Source organism: Aquarana catesbeiana, linkage group LG13, assembly GCF_042186555.1.
Source record: "Aquarana catesbeiana isolate 2022-GZ linkage group LG13, ASM4218655v1, whole genome shotgun sequence".
NCBI lineage: Eukaryota > Metazoa > Chordata > Amphibia > Anura > Ranidae > Aquarana > Aquarana catesbeiana.
Window position 1 is genome coordinate 60,379,411 of NC_133336.1, and position 21,726 is coordinate 60,401,136.

A 21,726-nucleotide genomic window follows, 5' to 3' on the forward strand; every position below is an offset into this window, starting at 1 on the left:
ACCCTTAACATGCATCTGAACCCTAACAAAGAACTTGTTTGTTCCCATTGGACCTAATTCTACCTGAGCAAACTATGCATTGTTAGGGAGACTTATGCCCAGTACACATGGTCGGATTTTCCAATGGAAAATGTCCGATCGGAGCGTGTTGTCGGAAATTCCGACCGTGTGTGGGCTCCATCGGACATTTTCCATCGGATTTTCTGACACACAAAGTTTGAGAGCAGGATATAAAATTTTCCGACAACAAAATCCGTTGTCGGAAATTCCGATCGTGTGTACACAAATCCGACGGACAAAGTGCCACACATGCTCAGAATAAATAAAGAGACGAAAGCTATTGGCCACTGCCCCGTTTATAGTCCTGATGTACGTGTTTTACGTCACCGTGTTTAGAACGATCGGATTTTCCGACAACTTTGTGTGACCGTGTGTATGCAAGACAAGTTTGAGCCAACATCCGTTGGAAAAAATCCTAGGATTTTGTTGTCGGAATGTCCGAACAAAGTCCGACCGTGTGTACGGGGCATTAGGCTACTTTCACACTGAGGCAGTTTTCAGGCATTTTAGCGCTAAAAATACGCATGTAAAGCACCTGAAAACTGCCTCTCATGCCTCCCCAGTGTGAAAGCCTAAGTGCTTTCAAACTGGGGTGGTACGCTAGCGGGACAGGAAAAAAAGTCCTGCAAGTAGCATCTTTGGAATGAATGGGCAGCCTGAAAAACGATTTGGGAGCGCCGCAACACAGGCGCTATTAACCACTTCTTCAGCCATTAGCGAGGGCTAAAAGCGCCCCGCTAGCGGCCGAAAAGCGCCGCTAAAACTAGCGGCGCTTTACCACTAATGGACCCACCACCCCCATGTGAAAGTACCCTTAAGGCTTGTCAGGGCTGGGCTCTCAGCCCTTCCTTCTCTGTGCTCAGCTGTCGGTTAATTGCCAGTACTCATCGTTCCACAGTGGCTCATCTGTTGATCATCTCCTGCTCGTCAGTCAAGCCCACAGCCAGCCCCTTCTGGCTATTGAAACTGCATGGTTCATTTCATCAATTGCCTTCGCCTTGGTCAACATATCTAGAGGCTCTCTGCCGTGTTCCTGTTGAAAGACTTGCCTGGCTGACGTCCCTTCTGGTTCCTGATCCTGTCTACTGCCTCTGACTATACTGATCTCTGGCTTCCTGATTTCCTGGCTTATTCTGACTACCCAATTTGGCTACCGAACCCTGGCTATGTTTTGACTACGTTTACCAGTTGTACCATTTTTACCATTTTATTAAAAGATGTGATTTTTACTGCATTTTCTGTCTCCATCTGCTTCATGGTTCCTGACAAGGCTGAACTCCAGGCTAGAGAAAAACTAACCCACTAACCCACTGCAATGCAAGTGTTAAATGCGCTTTGATTTAGTGGATATAACAATGAGGCGAAATACATACCTTATTTTTCAATCCCGCAGCCTTCCCCCACTTTCTAAGATCTGTCACCCAAAGCTACTACTTTGATGCCCAAGTAATTGAAGTTCTCTGACGTCTTAATGAACAATGCAGGACCAATAAGGACTTAGAAGGTCCGTCCACATTATGGCAGTATAGGACAATCGATGACAGCACCAGCTGCCAATTGAGTGAGGAATAAAGTAAGTAATTCACCTAAGTGTCGGTTCACACAGGGGCAACTTGTCAGGCGACCTAGCTGCCTGACAAGTCGCCTCCCGATCTGTACTACGGAACCGTTCTAATAGGAGCGACGCAAGTCGCTCCAACTTAGAAAAAGGTTCCTGTAGTATTTTTGGGGCGACTTCAGGCGACTTGCATTGACTTCTATATAGAAGTCATTTTGCAAGTTGCCGCTCAAGTCTTGTGCAGGTTGCCTCTGTGAGGCGACCTGCAAGTCGTGCCGCCCCTGTGTGAACCGTCACTTATCCATCACCACCTAGACAAAATGCGCATCGAACCCTTACAGAGCGAAGGGGGGTCCACTGCAAGGAGTTACTATTTTTACTACAACCTGGAGTTAAATTTTAAAGCATTTCTAAACCTTGTGAAAATAAAAGGAGAATCTAAAAAAAAAAAAAAAAAAAAAAAGAAAAAACTATTGCAGCTGTCGCATCTAAGGACTGGTAAGCTACAATATATTACATTTTTGTTTGCTTTAACAAGCATCACATAATATTTGCTTTTGTTGTTACTTCGGTCAAATTTTCAGGAGATCTTTATGTTGTACAGGTGACTTCATAAGTGTCCCATTCTCAATACCAAGCTCAGCTGGTCCCACTCAGGGAAATTGTATACACTTTGTTTCTGAACACAAGGTATTAGTGGATTGAACTAGACAGAATTCAAATTACCTGAACTTTCTCATGAGCTTGGACTATATTCCTTTTCAGGCCATCAACACTGAAATGCTGCATGTCTTTATGAGTGAGAATAAGATGGGCCACAGCATGGACAGTCATCTCCGCTTTGGCAAGTTCCTCTTGATGAAAAATCCCATTCTCATAAAAATCCTGGAAAGATCAAATTTTATAAAATATGGAAAGGATAATCAATTCAAAACTGGACCTTTTATCTCTAGTAGTAGTCACATTCATCTGGACTTGTTCTGTAATGCTGCAGATGTTTCCTAGCATCTCCAAGCCCCTATTTAAATTCTGAGTGTAAGGAACATACCCAACATTCATATCAACAAAGGTAGTACCAACACCTTGATCCAATCATCATAGAATTTGCAGATGTTTATTGTCCAAGAACAGGATAGGAATTGTGCTCAGTGTGATTATTTATACCCAAAACTGCACCTATTTCATATCTGAATACAAAGATAAAAACAAAAAAAGTATATATACATACTATACAATATATATATATATATATATATATATATATATATATATATATATATATATATATATATATATATATATATATATACGCACACACTCACACACACACGGGAAAAAAGTCTTTGATCCCATGCTGATTTTGTAAGTTTGCCCACTGACAAAGACATGACCAGTCTATAATTTTAATGGTAGGTCTATTTTACCAGTGAGAGACAGAACAACAACAAGAATATCCAGAAAAACGCATTTCAAAAAAGTTATACATCGATTTGCATTTTAATAAGTGAAATAAGTATTTGGCCACCTATCAGCAGGATTTCTGGCTCCCATATCTATACATGTCTTCTATACAGGTAACGAGCTGAGATTAGGAGCACGCTCTAAGACTCCTTTTACACTGGGGCGTTTTGCAGGCGCTATAACGTTAAATATAGCGCCTGCAAACTGCCCTAAAACAGCTGCTCCATTCACTCCAGTGTGACAGCCCGAGGACTGTCACACTGGAGCAGTGCGCTGGCAGGGCGTCAGAAAAAGTCCTGCCAGCAGCTTCTTTGGAGCGGTAAAGGAGCGGTGAATTCACCGCTCCTCCCCATTGAAATCAATGGGGCAGTGCTGCTATACCGCTGACAAAACGCCGCTGCGGCGGCGTTTTGTGGGCGGATCTAACCCCTTTTCGGCCACTAGCGGGGGGTTAAAACTGTCCCACTAGCGGCTGAATAGCGCTGCTAAAACGACGGTAAATCGGTACAAAAAATAGCGTCGCTTTACCGCTGACGCCCGGGGCGGCACAATGTGAAAGGGCTCTTATAGCTAGGTTTACACTATTGCGAATTGGATGCAGGGTTTCTCCACATCCAATTCACATAGAAGGAGATTGTGACCGGCTCTCCGGTGCGAATTGCACAGGAGTCCTGTGCATCTTTTGGTCCATTTCAGGTCCAAATTCAGCCCAAAATTCGGGCTGAAATTGGACCTGAACCGTAAATAGAGACACACCAGACTTCTGCTGTGAGACGGAGCATGTTGCAGTATGAACCCAGCCTAAAAGGGAGTGCTCCTAATTTCAGCTGGTTACCGATATAAAAGACACCTGTCCACAGAAGCAATCAGATTACAATTTCTCCACCATGGCCAAGTCCAAAGAGCTGTCCAAGGATTTCAGGGACAAGATTGTAGACCTACAAGACTGGAATGGGCTATAAGACCATCGCTAAGCAGCTTGGTGAGAGCAGGACAACAGTTGGTGCGATTATTTGCAAATGGAAGAAACACAAAATAACAGCCTATTTCCCTCGGTCTGGGGCTCCATGCAAGATCTCACCTTGTGAAGTTTCAATGATCATGAGAATGGTATGGAATCAGCCCAGAAACACATGGGAGAATCTGGTCAATGATCTCAAGGCAACTGGGACCATAGTCACCAAGAAAACAATTGGTAACACACTACGCCGTGATGGACTGAAATCCTGCAATGCCCGCAAGGTCCCCCTGCTCAAGAAAGCACATGTACAGGTCTGCCTGATGTTTGCTAATGAACATCTGAATGATTCAGAGGAATCAAGCTCTTTGGCTTCAACTCAACTCTCCATGTTTGGAGGAGGAGGAATGCTGCCTATGACCCCAAGAACACCATCCCCACTGTCAAACATGGAGGTGGAAACATTATGCTTTGGGGGTGTTTTTCTGCCAAGGTGACAGGACAACTTCACTGCATCAAAAAGGGATGATGGACGGGGCCATGCACCTTCAAATCTCCTTCCCTCAGCCAGGGCATTGAAAATGGGTCATGGATGGGTATTTCAGCATGACAATGACCCAAAACACAGGGCCAAGGCAAGGAGTGGCTCAAGAAGAAGCACATTAAGCTCTTGGCGTGGCTTAGCCAGTCTCCAGACCTTAATCCCATAGAAAATATGTGGGGGGAGCTGAATGTTTTAGTTACCAAATGTCAGCCTCGAAACCTTAATGACTTGGAGAGGATCTGCAAAGAGGAGTGGGACAAAATCCCTCCTAAAATGTGTGCAAACCTGGTGGCCAACTACAAGAAACGTCTGACCTCTGTGATTGCCAACAAGGGTTTTGCCACCAAGTACTAACCCAGATAGCAAGTAATTGTGCTGCAAGTTTGAAAATAACTTGCTAAGCTCTTGATAGACTTGCCAAGCTTCACAAGTTTGTTGCACAATTGCAGCAAGTCTGCATTGCATGACTCCAGATCAACTTTCAAACATTCTGCAAGTCTGCTGCCAGTTCTGGTTCAGTTATGTTGTGTATGGCTTGATTCAAACCTATGCATTTTTAGTGCTTTTTGCATATTTGCACTACAGTCCACTTAACACGGTTTCCTATGGAACATGTTCGATAGTGCAAATCTGCAAAATGCAAAAAGCACTAAAAATGCATAGGTGTGAATCCAGCCTAATAGTCATCCCACCACAGGGGCCACTGTACAGTGGTGTATTTAGATTTTGTGCTGCCCTAGGCCTGACTAAACGCATGCACCCCCCTAATTTAAATACGACCCACCCCATCCTGCCGAGGCCACACCCCTTCCTGTTTAAGACCCACCCTATCATCTGTAAACAACACCCCTTCCTCTTTAGGCTCATTTGGCACCTTTCAGGGGGGAACGGGTACCTGTTTCTGACAGGTACCCTTCCCCACTTCTGGGAGACTGCGCTGTCCCCTCTGAAGTTTGCCCCCCCTCCTCCTTCCTCCACTGGGCCATTTAGAAAGTGCAACACGCTTCGCACATGTGCAGTAGGGAACCGGTCGGTTTCCCTTACCATGAATGATAGTGGCAAAACCCGAGAGCCAATCCGAAAATCGGCTGAGGTGTCGACATCGCTGGATCCCTGGACAGGTAAGTGTTCTAATATTAAAAGTCAGCAGCTACAGTATTTTTAGCTGCTGAGTTTTAATGCTATCACGGGGGGTCTCACTGTGCCCCATCAAACGCAGTCACTGTGCCCATCAAATGCTGCCACTGTGCCCATCAATTGCAGCCACTGTGCCCATCAATTGCAGCCACTGTGCCCCATCAATTGCAGCCACTGTGCCCCATCAATTGCAGCCACTGTGCCCCATCAATTGCAGCCACTGTGCCCCATCAATTGCAGCCACTGTGCCCCATCAATTGCAGCCACTGTGCCCCATCAAACGCAGCCACTGTGCCCATCAAACGCAGCCACTGTGCCATCAAACGTAGCCACTGTGCCCTCAAACGCAGCCACTGTACCCTCAAACGCAGCCACTGTGCCCCATCAAACGCAGCCACTGTGCCCCATCAAACGCAGCCACTGTGCCCCATCAAACGCAGCCACTGTGCCCCATCAAACGCAGCCACTGTGCCCATCAAACGCAGCCACTGTGCCCATCAAACGCAGCCATTGTGCCCTCAAACGCAGCCACTGTGCCATCAAACGTAGCCATTGTGCCATCAAACGTAGCCATTGTGCCATCAAACGTAGCCATTGTGCCCATCAAATGAAGCCACCGTGCCCATCAAATGAAGCCACTGTGCTCATCAAACGCAGCCATTGTGCCCTCAAATGCAGCCACTGTGCCCATCAAAGGCAGCCACTGTGCCCATCAAAGGCAGCCACTGTGCCCATCAAATGCAGCCACTGTGCTATCAAATGCAGCCACTGTGCCCATCAAATGAAGCCACCGTGCCCATCAAATGAAGCCACCGTGCCCATCAAATGAAGCCATTGTGCCATCAAACGTAGCCATTGTGCCCTCAAACGCAGCCACTGTGCCCATCAAATGAAGCCACCGTGCCCATCAAATGCAGCCATTGTGCCCTCAAACGCAGCCACTGTGTCCATCAAATGCAGCCACTGTGCCCATCAAATTCTGCCAGTGCCCATCAAATGCTGCCAGTGCCCATCAAATTCTGCCAGTGCCCATCAAATGCTGCCAGTGCCCATCAAATGCTGCCAGTGTCCATAACACTGATATACTTTATTAAAACACTGTACCTGCTGTCCTGGGGGTTTCCCTCGTGCTCCTCTCTCTCCTCCTGACGTCACAGCCCCAGGGCCGAGGAGAAGATGCAAGTGCAGGGGAGGGTAGGCGGAGCTTAAGGCTCCACCTGTCACCTGTTGCTTATGGGGGCGCGAGTGACACGCCGCCCCCCCGCATGAGATAAAGCCCCCCCACCCGTCTTGCTGATTCCCGGCTCCTGCTGCCGCCTCCCGCACACTTGCAGCCCACGGCGGCCGGCTTTCTGTAGCGGCGCCGTGGTGTAGGGGCGTGCTTGTCAGAGAGTAGGGGGGCGTGAGATACACGCCCCCATCCTCTGCCAAGCACGCCCATACACAGTGGCGCCGCTAGAGAAAGCCGGCCGCCGTGGGCTGCAAGTGTGCGGGAGGCGGCAGCGGGAGCCGGGAATCAGCAAGACGGGTGGGGGGGCTTTATCTCATGCGGGGGGGCGGCCCTTTTTGCCGCCCCCCGCAAAGTGCCGCCCTAGGCCTAGGCCTTGTCGGCCTAGGCCAAAACACAGCCCTGCCACTGTAGCTGAATTTTCATCATTGCTTCCTGCTGTGTGTAAGGTTTTTCTTTAAATTGGTGCTGGGGCGTGGTGTGCAGAGAGGCGAGTGGTATCCATGAGATCCAGGGGCGGACTGATAACTCATGGGACCCCCGGGCAATAGAAGATTATGGGGCCCCCAGGCAATCAGAGATTATGGGGCCACACAATATAAACACACGCAGTATACAATCACACAGTATACACATACATGTACACACAGTATACACAGACAGATGTAAAAAAAACACAGATTTATAGATACTGTCCCTGGTTTTACTGAGGCTGGCAACCCTGATGGGGCCCCCTAGTGGCCCAGGGCCCTCGGGCAGTGCCCGAGTGGCTCAATGGTCAGTCCGCCCCTGATGAGATCTGATATGAAGTTCGGATAGGTAGAAATCTAAGAGTTACTAACCTTAATATTCCATTGTGGGGCACAATTTGACATGTCTTATTTTTCCTTGTTTATATGCTAGCAGCTCACCTTAAACAAAGACCACAACAGATCTAGTGGCACTTTTAGGAGAGGAGAGGGGAGTGGAATGTGATTTTCCATTAAGGATCCATATATTAAAGCCTTGTCAGACCAGCTGTGAATTTTGATGCAGAAGAGGAGAGGAGAGTGGAACGTGAACTGCCATTAAGGATTTGTTTACCAAAGCGCCACTAGACCTGTTGTGGTCTTTGTGAAAGGTGAGCTGCTGGGGAATACTCAGGGTGGATGCCCGGATGGTGGGAATAATTGTGTTCACAACTTTAAAGAACTGTTTTTTGAGCACATGATCTTCACATCTCATCACATTTTTGATGCACATGCACTTTTTTTTATTTGGGACTTATTTTATTGTTTTTTTTTTTAATGTAAAATCAGATGAATACCTGCTTTTGATTCAAGCACTTTTAATCACATATTATTGTATTTTTTTGTTTTTTTAAATTGGGGATAGTCATTTATGCATATTTGTCTTTTTGCTGTTTAGCTTCTTGAATTGGTGCAACTTCATCACTGTTTCACATTGTATTGCATATTACTGCAATTTTTGTTTTGTGGTTTCTTTTTTGTATCATTTTTATTGAGAATGTTCTTTTTCATATTATAAATGTTCTTTTTTATGTTTTGTTAAATGTTCGCCCTAAAAAAAAAAAAAAAATTACTAAGATGTAATCTAGTGTTATGTATTGATTTTATTCAAATATTTTAATAAATATTTTATAAATATCAGTTTTGTCTTAGCCGCTTGCCGACCGCCGCATGTAGATTTTCGTCAACACAATGGCACGGAGAGGCAAATTGGCGTACAGGTACGTCCCTTTAAATTTGCCGCTGTGCCATCGCATGCGCACCCGCCGCAAGCTCCGTGAGTGTGAACCCGGGTCCCGCGGACTCGATGTCCGCGGGGATACCCGCGATCGTCTCATGGAGAGGAAGAACGGGGAAATGCTGATTTAAACAAGCATTTCCCCGTTCTGCCTAGTGACACTGTCACTGATCACTGCTCCCTGGAATCTGGAGCGGTGATCAGTGTTGTGTCACACACAGCCACTACCCCCCCCACAGTTAGAATCACTCCCTAGGACACACTTAACCCCCTACAGCGCCACCTAGTGTTAACTTAACCCCTTCACTGCCAGTCACATTTACACAGTAATGAATGCATTTTTAATCGCACTGATCGCTGTATAAATATGAATGGTCCCCAAATGGCAATGGCACCAAAAGTGTCCGATGTGTCCGCCATAATGACGCAGTCATGATAAAAATCGCTGATCCCCGCCATTACTAGTAAAAAAAAAAAAAAAAATATTAATAAAAATGCCATAAAACTATCCCCTATTTTGTAGACACTATAACTTTTGCGCAAACCAATCAATAAAAACTTATTGCGATTTTTTTTTTTTTTTTTTTTACCAAAGATATGTAGAAGAATACGTATCGGCCTAAACTGAGGAAAAATATTTTTTCTGGGATATTTATTATAGCAAAAAGTAAAAAATGAGTCTTTTTCCAAAATTGTCGCAATTTTTTTGTTTATAGCGCACACCCCCTGCGCATGCCTATGATCACCAGTTAATTAGCAAGTAAAAAGAAGCAAGCAGTGCAAATCTATAATCCCACAATCTGGTGAATGTGAACCCACTGTTATTAACCTAATTCTTTACTGTACACATGTGAAATGCATTGTGTCATTGCATAAAATAATTCATCTATCATACAAAAATTATTTTCTATGAAACAAACCAAGTGCAAATGCTGTTAAAAAAAAAAGTGCAAAAGAAAAAACTATGTGCTGACACAGTGAACAAAAAGTGCTTTTTGCAAGAAAATATTATCAGTAAAGTGCATGCATCAAAAATTCATATGTGTTCGAAATATTTGAAGTCCATTTTGCAATCCCAGGAAAAATCCAAGAAATTGATAATAATCTTGGATTTTTCATGGGTTTGGAAAATGGACAGCAAATATTTTGAACACATATGAATTTTTGATGCATGCACTTTACTAATGAATAATGTTTTCTTGCACTAAGCACTTTTTGTTCACTGTGTCAGCACACAGTTTTTCTTTTGCACTTTTTTTTAACAGCATTTACACTTTAATTGTTTTCATAGAAACAAAATTTTTGTATGATAGAGGATTTTATGCAATGGATTAAAAGTATTTTACATGTGTACAGTAAGGGATTCGGTTAATAGCAGTGGGTTCACTGTCATCAGATTGTGGGATTATAGATTTGCGCTGCTAGCTTCTTTTTTCTTGCCAAAAATTGAGACTTGCATAACTCTGGCTATAGACTTGCCGGGGGTTTTAACCACTGCAAATTTGCTCTTGGTAGAGACTTAACACGCAAATTTGCTACAAATTGAAAAAGTGTCAACTAGAACTTGTGCTTCAAGTGCTCTGCAAGTGTACAACTTGCCAGGGAAGATGTGCAGCAAGTTCACAAGATTTACAATTCAATACTGCCACAAATGTGTAGCAAGTTATCCTTGCTATCTGGGAAGTCATTTTTGCGAAGGGGTCAAATACTTATTTCACTCATTAAAATGCAAATCAATTTATAACTTTTTTGGAAATGTGTTTTTCTGGATATTTTTTTTGTTGTTATTCTGTCTCTCACTGTTAAAATAAACCTACCATTAAAATTATAGACTGATCATTTCTTTGTCAATGGGCAAATGTAGAAAATCAGCAGGGGATCAAATACTTTTTCCCCTCAATGTACATAGAAAAAGTGTGCTACCAGATAAATAGTTTGATAAGTGCTGAAAAACAAATAAGTGTGAACAATCTAAAAATGCAGAATAGGTTACATATAAAGTGCACTACAAATTAAATAATTTGATAAATTTTGAGAATCAAATATATGCCCAAAGATACTATATTGCACATGGAAGAAATCAAAATATAAAAAAAACATCCAAAAGAACAAAAGTCCATCCACCAAATGTTAATGAAATGTGCAGCTTCCTGGGTTCACCCACAGCATCATGGTGTGGTTTCTTCACCATAATTCTGCTGTGGGTGAACCCAGGAATCTGCACATTTCATTAACATTTGGTGGATTAACATTTGTTCTTTTTGGATGTTTTTTTTTTTTGTATTTTGATTGCTTCCACGTGCAATTTATATTGGACTTTTTGACTGTCCACATATTTTATTGGCAACACTTATCAAATGATTTTATTCCTGGTGTTTGCACAGACCCTTTCTCATTCTTTTGTTTTAATGGCATCAGATTTTAGATGAAAATGGTATCCTGTATCAACTTACTCTATTATATCTGACTAGATGGACACACAGTTGATCCACACACTATAAAATGCTGCAGAAACTGGGGCCAGCGAGGACTATGGTAGGAACGTTCACACAGCTTTTGGATCCATGTGTCTCATGTCTGTCCTCAGTTCCTGCCAGCTGTTCTGGACTTGCGGCAGTTAAATTACATTGCCAAGATCCTAATTAATGTCCAAATAATGCATTGTTTATGAGACTTGAGGATTAGATTAAAAGGATGCTGGAAAAATTGAGTTTGCTCTTCATATAAAAAGCTGATTTTACAAATGAATAATTAACACAGGGCATATACCGATGTCAGACAGAAGTCACAGAGTACTATGGTTTTCTAAATATGACTAGCAGTGTTTTTTCCCCTTTTAGATTGTACAGGACTATGCACAGAAGTACAAGGAGGAGTTATGCCGCGTACACACGGTCGGACTTTTCGTCTACAAAAGTCCGACAGCCTGTCCGACAGACTTCCGGCGGACTTTCGGCGGACTTGCAGCAGACTTTCTAACGAACGGACTTGCCTACACACGACCACACAAAAGTCCGACGGATTCGTACGTGATGACGTACACCGGACTAAAATAAGGAAGTTCATAGCCAGTAGCCAATAGCTGCCCTAGCATGGGTTTTTGTCCGTCGGACTAGCACACAGACGAGCGGATTTCGGGGTCCGTCGTAGTTACGACGTAAAGATTTGAAGCATGTTTCAAATCTAAAGTCCGTCGGATTTGAGGCTGAAAAAGTCTGCTGAAAGTCCGGAGAAGCCCACACACGATCGGATTACCAGCCAGCTTTAGTCCGTCGGCGTCCGTTGGACTTTTGTAGACGAAAAGTCCGACCGTGTGTACGCGGCATTACTCTTCTGCCCCATCCAGCTGAGCATCAACTAGTGAGCTCTCTAGACAGAAAACTATTTTCAGAAAAAGTTTGGAGTAGCCTGATAAATGAGAAAAACAGCTAAGAGGTCCACCTGTGAAATTCATAGCAACTTTAAATACTGCCAGAAAGCAACATGCAAATTTGATGATAAATTACTGCAACTCAGGTTAATACTATATTTTTAATCTAATACCATAGTCTTCTTTAAAATTACAAATTAGCTTGTGAATTAGTAAAATGATCAAAAGCAATGCAAAAAAAATTACTAAATCCTCCAAAAGTTCAGCTATGCACTGGTTCTTTGAGTATGAGGGATTTACCTGAATGGTGCTCATCACAGACTCCTCTGGGATCTCTTGTGGGTGAGTGGTGGTGAGGACCTGTTCAGCACCTTCAGCCCATACATTTACTGACTCGGCCAATTTTTCCAGCTTTTCAAGATTGCTCAGAATCTCTACGCAGGGTTGTACTGACTCAGCTGTCGTACTCTTCTGTAACACAATGACCAGACATTATTTCAGCACTGTTAACTGAAAGATATTCCTAGACATATACAATAAGCACCTGTATCATTCTGCATTGCAGTATGAAAACCAACACCTATGCTTATCTTGAAAGTGTATAAAAAGTAGGGATGCACCAATACCATTTTTTTTTTACAATGAGTACAAGTACGATACTTTTTCTTTTTAGTACTCGCCAATACCAATTACTGATACCTACCGCAACTGTTTTGTTTTAACTTCAGCTGTGAGCAATCGTACAAAGCATTGAAAAAGTATTTAAAAAATAAATAAATAGATTTTTTTTTAAATGTGAAATTTGTAAATATATGTTAATATAGATGTGTAAAAATATTCACCAACAAAGCAAAACAAAAAAAAAAGTTTTAATTGTTTATCGTTTATAAAATAGATGTGAACAAAAGAAAAAAAGCATTAAAATAATAACTAAATGAAGGAGAATAGGGAGTTAATTAAGGCTGATTAGCGTAAATTAAGGGTTTTTAAGGGGTTAAACAGAGGAACATTTGTTCATCCCTTTGATCTGCAGATGAAGAAACAGAAATATACAAAAAGAAAAACAATGTTTCTTTTTATTTTAGTGTTTCAGGGCTGAGCAATGTTGGTAATAAACATTGCCGGCTGCTTTTTTAATTTTCTTTTGTCAGCTCCAATTACCGGACTTCTTTAACACTGGGGAGACCCACTGACAGCTCAAAGAGCCGAGCCTGAAAGTATAAATTTTCAGGTATCGGTGCATTTGCATGAGTACCGATACTTGTGCAAATACTCGGTATCGGCACCGATACTAGTATCTGAGCAATCCTAATAAAAATACTTTTTTTGTTTTGGCTAGAGTAAGAAATGGGTTAAACCAGCCTCTCTCAGCCTTTTTACACCAGATGAACCCTAGAAGTAATTTAGAGGTTTTGGGAACCCCTGCAAAACCAATTTATTGGGGGTCAGTGAGAAAAATACCCCTTACATTGGTGGCCAGTGGAAAGAATGCTCCCCGTACAGTGGTGGTCAAAATGCCACTCCAAAGTAGCGCTTTAGATTATGCAATTTTCTTTCCTTATACCCTTTGGTGGAAGGGAAATCACTCCCGCAGTTATATTTTGTTCTGCCATCGAGGAGACTTCCCTGCTGGCAGAACACAGTGATCTCTGCTGGCTGCTATATCTGCCGGCAGTGATTGCAAGAAAAAAACCTGACAGGCTGGTTGCACTGAAGTCAACCAATGAACCGACTTCAGTGCAACCAGCCTGCTCATAGATGGATTGAATCTCAGCAGGTCCCTGTTAAACTGACCAGGATTCGATCAATCTATGGATGGCTTTACAGGCAGCAAAAATGCTAACTGGAGAAGTGTCGCTGGCTCTGCCAGGTGGCATTGGTCCAGGAATATTGCAGGCACCATCAAACTGGAGATCAATCAGCCACAGTTTAAGGAACCGCTAGCAACTTCTGGAGGGACTCCTGAGTTCCACAGAACCATGCTTGAGAATGGCTGGGCTAGACCCTCTACCAAGTTTTTTTATTGTCTGTCTCCACTGAGAAAATTCATCCATTGCCATGTTCTGGTAACCATTGTCATTGACAGAAAATCCTAAATCCAGTGAGGACAAATGTTCTAATAACAACTCCCCAAGATGGAAACTACACTCACTTCCCAACAGGGGATCATATGGCGGCTTGGGATATCACACAGATTATATACTCAACATCAGATTCACAGCAGGAACCGTAAGTGCATTTGCTAGAAAGCGGAGAGACTTTCTATATTATAACCAAGTACACCAAGGATAAAGAGACAGTTATTGGTGCAGTTTCACTACTTATAAAGGTTCACTAGACTACAAGCTGTATAAAACCCAAAAGCAAACATTATATTGCAGCTTACCAATTCTTAGATCAGATGGCTGAATTAATTTTCTTTTTTAGGCTTTTTTCGATTTCCATCTGGTGGTCCAGCCAGCAAGTATGTAGTTTTTTCAAAAGCACAAGCTCTCCAGCATTAGTGTCACTAATTCAGGAGGTATGTTACTTGCCAGATCACCAGACGAAAACAGAAGAAAAGAAAACGAGTGCAGCCACCACATCTGATGGTTGGTAAGCTGCCACACATTACATTTTTGGTTTTAATATGCTTGAAGTTTATATATTGTTTGAACAAAAAAAGCAACTCAGATTGCTGGATATGCAAGTTCAACTATGTTTGTAATGTGTGTTTGGTGTTTAACATTTTTTTTTTTTTTACTTGTACTCTTAAAAACCTGGCTGGTATATTTTGTAAAACAAAATCTATGTATAATCTTTGTGCAATCTTGTAACTGCCACAAAGTAGCTAAAGTGGAATGGAGTGTAATATTATAGCATACTGATACACTTACAGTATGATTCAAGTGCATCTCAAGGCAAAACCTTTTTCAAAAATTTCCTCAATGGTACACAGACAGCAAAAAAATAACCTGGCACGGGTTTTAATCATACTCTAACCAAACTAAAAAGAAAAGTTTTGGCTGTACATACAATTGAATGATTTTTTGTTTCCAGTTGAGTGGAGGATTAGCAAGTTTTGTATAGTTTTGTGCAGTAATGTTTTCAATACAAACTAACTTCATATATTAAAAAAGGTAAAAAAAAGTCTGCATTACTAATGTGTGGTTCTAGGAAAAAAGGGGTTAATCAAATTAGCAGGCTTAACACCAGCTGTGTTCCCACATGTAGTAATCAAAAATGTTAAAATAAAAATGAAGCGCTACCTCTCCAGATATCTAACAACACAAATATAAACCAAAGTGAAAAATTTCCTATGATGCCAAGTGACAATGATACCTATATTATTTGAATACCAATCACACAAAAACCAATAAACAATAATAATGATGACCCCTAAAGGGAGTCAGAGGTAAAAGGTATAAATGTATCTATATAAATCCTTTTAGAATGATAAGCTGAAAATTGTGAAGCATAACTACATGCTCAAATCAGACTATCAAACTGGAATAACTATACCAACTTATGTGAATAATAAATCATCTAAACAGTCTTTGCATAATAAAAATCAAACATTCAGTCCATTAATTTAAGGCTCGTACACACAAAAAAAGAAAATCAGAAGTAAAATTTCATCCGACGAATGATCTGCCGATTTTCAGATCGTTAGGTTGGTGCTTACGACGGCAGATTACGGTTTTTCGTCAGACAAAAGCTGCATGTGCAGACTATAAATTTTTGTCGGATGTCAACTCAACGTCCAATTTTCGTTTAATCAGTGCAGTTTTCGTACAAAAAAAAAAAAATCGCAAGAGCAAGACTACGCATGCTCAGAAACAAAAGAATACACACAAAACTATTCAACACATTACTTCAATTCTGACGTTGTTTTCTGTCGTATGAGAATTTTCGTAACCTCTTCACTTTCGACATGAGACTAGCATGCAACAAAAACGCACGAACAGTCGCCTGAAAATCTGATCGTGTGGACGAGGCTTTAGTGCACATGTCCTTACATGCTGTGCAAGTGATCATATATCCAATAAGAGACTTCCATGAAATTAGTGTGCTTCTCTGATAAAAACAAGGTGCTCTCCACCAGTCAAACTACCGTATATACTAGAGTATAAGCCAACCCGAATATAAGCCGACGCACCTAATTTTACCACAAAAAAACGGGAAAACTTATTGACTCGAGTATAAGCCTAGGGTGAGAAATGCGCAGCTACTGTAAGTGAAAAAGAGGGTCAACAATGCCCATTTGCAGCCTCACTGTGCCCATTTGCAGCCATAGGTCCCCTGAACTTCAAACTCGGTAGTTAAGGGTTCCTAGATGCCCCCTAGCTGCAGCCAAAATTTGGGGTCTCTGGACCCAAAGGGTCCCGAAATGACATTGCTGCAGATGGACACAGTTGACCAACTTTGGGGCCCCCGTTTCTTGGGGCCACTTGGTGCCAACAACCCCAAATTTGGTGTGCAAACCCAGTGGAACTAGCACCACAACATATCCATCAGCTGGGGTTCCTAGCACCAAGTGGCCCCGAGATACGGGGCCCCAAAATTGGTTCAGAAAATGTCAAGCACTTTTCTGCTGCAGAGAATGACATTTTCCGAACCGAGTTTGGGGCCCCGTATCTCGGGGCCACTTGGTGCTAGGAACCCCAGCTGTTGGACATGTTGCAGTGCTGGTTCCCCTGGGTTTGCACACCAAATTTGGGGTTCCTAGCACTGTTGTAGAATCTCATATTAGCCAATGTATTTCATATTATTCATATTGATTTGCATGTATTTTATTGATTATTATTATTATTATTATTCATATTATTATATAGTAGTGGTTTTATCAATATCATTATTCAATAAGTAAAGCAACAATTATTAATCTTTAATAATGTATACTGTGTTTTACAGATTTAGAAAGTCTTCATTTTTAAGTGTTGAACTTTAAATGACCTCTGCTTTATGACAAGTACTTGTACACAGGTGTTCTCGAAAATGTATTAAGATAGTCTACTGGGTGAAAGTTCATTAGAATAGATTCAAGTAATATAGAATTGTCTCAAGTCTGAAATGCATATAAATCAGACAGATAAAGATAAGAAAACAGGTGGTTAAAATAATTAGGTGGAATACAGGAAAGTTATGTACAGAACATTAATTAAGTTTGACAGGGTCAAACAAAGGTCTGCTTGTGCCCTCATTAAAACTGTTAAAATACAAGCATATAGTGAAACATATAAAACATCTGGTGGGGTTATTGAAAGTTAATTGTCTCAAAGTCGTAAATCTGCAAATCTTTGAAACTAGTTAAATCTTATCAAGATAAGGAGAGTTTGATAACACAGCTGGGTGCCAGACTGTCTCTATACAGGTGTTTTTAATTGGACAAAAACAGTTATAAATCACTTTAATGAACATATAGGAATTTTGGGAATAATTAAGTTTATCTGGTTGTAGAACAGGTGTCAGATTTATGGTTAGTTACATTGACGTAGATCTTAGCGACCAATCATATGTAAGAGAGATGGTTGAGATAAGACTTGTAAAAGAGTATATAAATGCAAGCTCTACAATTGTTAGACAGACAAGTCAGATAGGAGCTCATAAGGCTGAACTCTGTGTATGCTGCCCTATTGCACGGGTCATAGAGGTCAGAACCAATGGGCAAGTATCTGTCCTAACTTGTCTCCTCGTACGAGTCAGAGAAGACTTCTTGACTTGTTCCAGAATGTGGTCTCAGGTGAATTTCCCTCACAAACTTGGTCGAGCTGAACCCAGAACTCTGTGAGGGGACCAGACCACTGGTCGATCGACTGGTCCCTATCAGGTGATGGGTTCCCAAGAATTGGCAGTAAAGACCCATTCTGGTTCAAGGTGAGAACAATTCACAATTGTTTAAATTTGGTTAGAGGATAAGAATATTTATATCTAATATGCTTGCATTGTAAGAAACTGTATAAATTAGACCTGTATCTTGTAATACTTTGAACATAAACCTGTATGTTATCAGCTGTTAATAAACCTGCATTGCTGAATTTCTGCCTGGTTCGATACTTTACTATTCTACTTCAGCACCAAGTGGCCCCCGAGATACAGGGCCCCAAATTCGGTTCGGAAAATGTCATTCTCTGCTGCAGAAAAGTGCTTGACTCGAGTATAAGCCGAGGGGGGCATTTTCAGCACAAAAAAAATGTGCTGAAGACCTCGGCTTATACTCGAGTATATACAGTATGTGCTCACCTCCCAAGGGAGGCCCTGTTAGGGGTCTGAACTCGCCTCTCCCTTAGGGATATAAATACAGTGGTCTGCACCTTCTCTGATGGTCCTTGGATTCTTGTTCCTCAGATGGTATACCTCCATTCACATAGTGTGATATGAATAAGAAAAAACGAACATAGTGTTTAACTGTATAAAAAGGTGATCTTTATTAAAAGAAGTAATCTCACTTCCATTTATAATTGCACTGTATCTGGTGCACGCAGTTGGCTCACTAGGTACATTTAAGGTATAGGATATCCTTCTGGTCACTTAGACATTAGCAGCTACTGGTCCTTGTATTCTCCTGTAGCTGGCTGTCTGCTTCCTGGTAGTGCGCGATGACGTCATAGGCGTCAAAGATCACCTTTTTATACGGTTAAGCACGAGTAGCTGCTAATATCTAAGTGACCAGAACAAGAACCTATACCCTAAATGTACCTAGCGAGCCAACTGCACGCACCAGATACAGTGCATCTATAAATGTGAGGGAGATTACATTTTTTAATAAAGAATAAAGATGTAAGGACATATGCAATAATTTAATGGACTGAATGTTATGATTTTCACTATGAAAAGACTATTTAGATGATTATTTACATAAGTTGGTATAATTATTCAAGTTTAATAGTCTGGTTTGAGCATGTACTTATGCTTCAAAATTTTCAGCTTATCATTCTAAAAGGATTTATATAGACACATTTATACCTTTACCTCTGACTCCCTTGAGAGCCCATTCACACAGGGACGACTTGTCAGGCGACCTAGTCGCCTGACAAGTCGCCTCCCGTTCTGTGCTATGGAACCGTTCTAAGGGGAGCGATGCAAGTCGCTCCGACTTAGAAAAAGGTTCCTGTACGACTTCGGGGGCGACTTGGGGCGACTTGCATAGACTTCTATACAGAAGTCGTTTTGCAAGTCGCCCGGGCAGTCGTTTGCAGGTCGCCTCGCTGAGGCGACCTGCAAGTCGTGTTGCCCCTGTGTGAATGGGGTCTTAGGGGTCATCATTATTATTTAATTTTTTTGTGTGATTAGTATTCAGATACCGTAGGTATCCTTATCACTTGGCATCACAGGAAACAGAGTATTCATTTTTCACTTTGGTATATATTTGTGTTGTTAGATATCTGGAGAGGTAGTGCTTCACTTTTATTATAACATTTTTAACTTGATATATTACTTCAACTCCTGGAATTCATGTAATTATGCAAATAACCTTCATAATAAAAGTATGCATACCTTTTAGAAGAGACAGGAAGACCCTAAGGGAGATTTTATCACTGGTGTACCAAAAACGCTGTGTATAATAGGCCGGTGAGTTACTTATAACTAAAATATAAGGAAAATATCTGACCTGCAATGTCTGAATACATGTTCTCAGAGTTTGAGCCGAGACCTCTGTTTGTTTGGCAAAATCTCCTGCATGTGTGCCATCAGGCTGGTCATCTTGCGCTTCACTGCCCATCCCTCCTTTTATCTCTTCCTCATACAGCTTCAACTAAAATTACATGGGAAAAAAAAAACAAAAAAAACTTTACACTGGAGGAGAGCGATAAACATCCGACTAAAATCAAGAAGCAAATCATACTTCTCAAATAAGACAACAGAATCAAAATCATGATGACCAAGTATTTTCTCCACTAGTAATTATAGGTTGCATTGCAAAGGAAATTGAAAAAAAAAAAAGACAAAGGGCTAATTAAAAGGAGTAAGTTTGAAGTGTAATTTAACATTTATTAGAAATGACAGAGTAAACAGTGATCATTTGTCAAATCGAGGAATTGTGGACGAGAGTTTCCAGAATGGTTCTTGGAAAACCCATTCTAAAGCCTTTAGAGAACGCTGAATGTGATGCTGTACTGAAATTAGAACTGTACGTGTGGTTGTGCAGTCCTTCTAGCTTTATCCTTTTTAGCCTGGAAATGAGAGTGGGGGTTACACTTTGGCAACTTGGTGATAGAGGACAATGTCCCTGAGACTGCCATCAGCAAATAAAAATCAAGCCAGTGTTCTGACAAAATGTCGAACCCGGCAGAATGAGCAACCCACGTCACTTCCGATTTCTTTAAACCATCATGAATTGCAGATTTTGACGAATTGCTATTTATTTTCACAAATTTCTGTTTGGACACAACACCAGCAACCGAATAGAGTCCTTTGCACGATATGAGCAGAGATTGTTACTCCGCTCTGAAACGAACCAACTTTGTCCTCGTTAGACGCTGTGCTGTGAAAACAGCAAAACCTTCCTGTACCGGACTGTCTCCAGTAGCCGGTGTTGTGTCCAAACACCAATTAGTCCAAATCAGCAGTTACTGATGGTTTAAAGAAAGCGGAAGCGACATGGTTCGATTTTATGCCGAGTAGCCTATTTTGTCAGGACACCAGTCAAAGGGGGAGATTATCTTATGATGCTATACCACCAGTGATTCTTAACCTTTTCACATCTCCCACTCTACCCCAATATTAGAAAGAACAATAATGTATTTAATGGTATCTAAGAACAGAGGTGACGGAGTGACGAACATATTACTGGAAGTTCTAAAAACAAAACAAAAAGAAGAACATGGCTCTACCAAGATTACATGCGTGAAACCACTCATGAAAGAGTGCATCTAGAAGCAGGTCTAACCTTGCCACATTTTAGAAGCAGAGTCAGTGGTCCTGACAGCCCTCTTGATCTCTGTGGGGAAGCAGTGGATTCTTTGAGTGGTCCAACGCACCCCATCCTGTGTAAGAACCAGAGCTCTCCAATCAGTATGGAGCATGAGCTCTGCTGACTGCAAAGATATAGGTCTGACTCAGAAGGGCATGTTGGACCTCTGAAGGTAGACCACTTCTTCTCTAAATATAGCATAAGCCCTACTTTACAGTTGCTGGCAGTGGACTTTTCTACTGGGACTGTGGCTGCTTTAGAGACAAAATAAACTGGAAGACACAAACCACCTTTTGTTTCAAAGTGATAGTAAAGGAACATTTTTTATTAAAAAAAAAATAAGCAAACATGTCATACTTTCCTGCTCTGTGCAGTGGCTTTGCACAGAGCACCCCAAACCTCCACTTCTTGGGCCCCCCCGCCAGCGCTCTAGAACCCTCCCCCTTTGATGAGTGCCCCCATAGCAAGCCGCTTGCTGTGGGGGCACTTGTGCCTGCTCACTCCCAAGTCGGCTCTCTGCATCCATAAGACACAGAGAGCGCGGGCTCAGCCCTGCCCCCCCGCCTCACTGGCTGTGATTGACAGCAGCGGGAGCCACTGGCTCCTGCATCTCAGCCAATCAGGAAGGAGAGACCCAGGAGAGCCTTGAATCCCGTGCACATCGCTAGATTGGGATCGGGCTTAGGTAAGTATTGGGGGAGGGGGGAGCTGCATGGAGGAGAATGCATGAAAGTAACAAACCTTCAAACTTTACAACCACTTTAAGGTCCC

At 42.0% G+C, this 21,726-nt stretch overlaps 1 protein-coding gene across 6 annotated transcripts in view; it reads right to left on the reverse strand.

Annotated features, from left to right (window-relative positions):
* Positions 1-21,726, reverse strand: part of SYNE2 (spectrin repeat containing nuclear envelope protein 2) — a 582,128-nt gene that overhangs the window by 422,460 nt on the left and 137,942 nt on the right. For 5 of the 6 annotated variants that reach the window (XM_073609721.1, XM_073609720.1, XM_073609719.1 and 2 more), the window contains exons 18-20: positions 19,654-19,797; positions 12,363-12,533; positions 2,345-2,503 (exon numbers count right to left, since the gene is read on the reverse strand). In XM_073609721.1, the coding sequence (XP_073465822.1) occupies positions 2,345-2,503; positions 12,363-12,533; positions 19,654-19,797 (474 nt within the window). The remainder of the gene's footprint in view (positions 1-2,344; positions 2,504-12,362; positions 12,534-19,653; positions 19,798-21,726) is intronic. The other variant, XM_073609718.1, reaches the window with a different exon arrangement.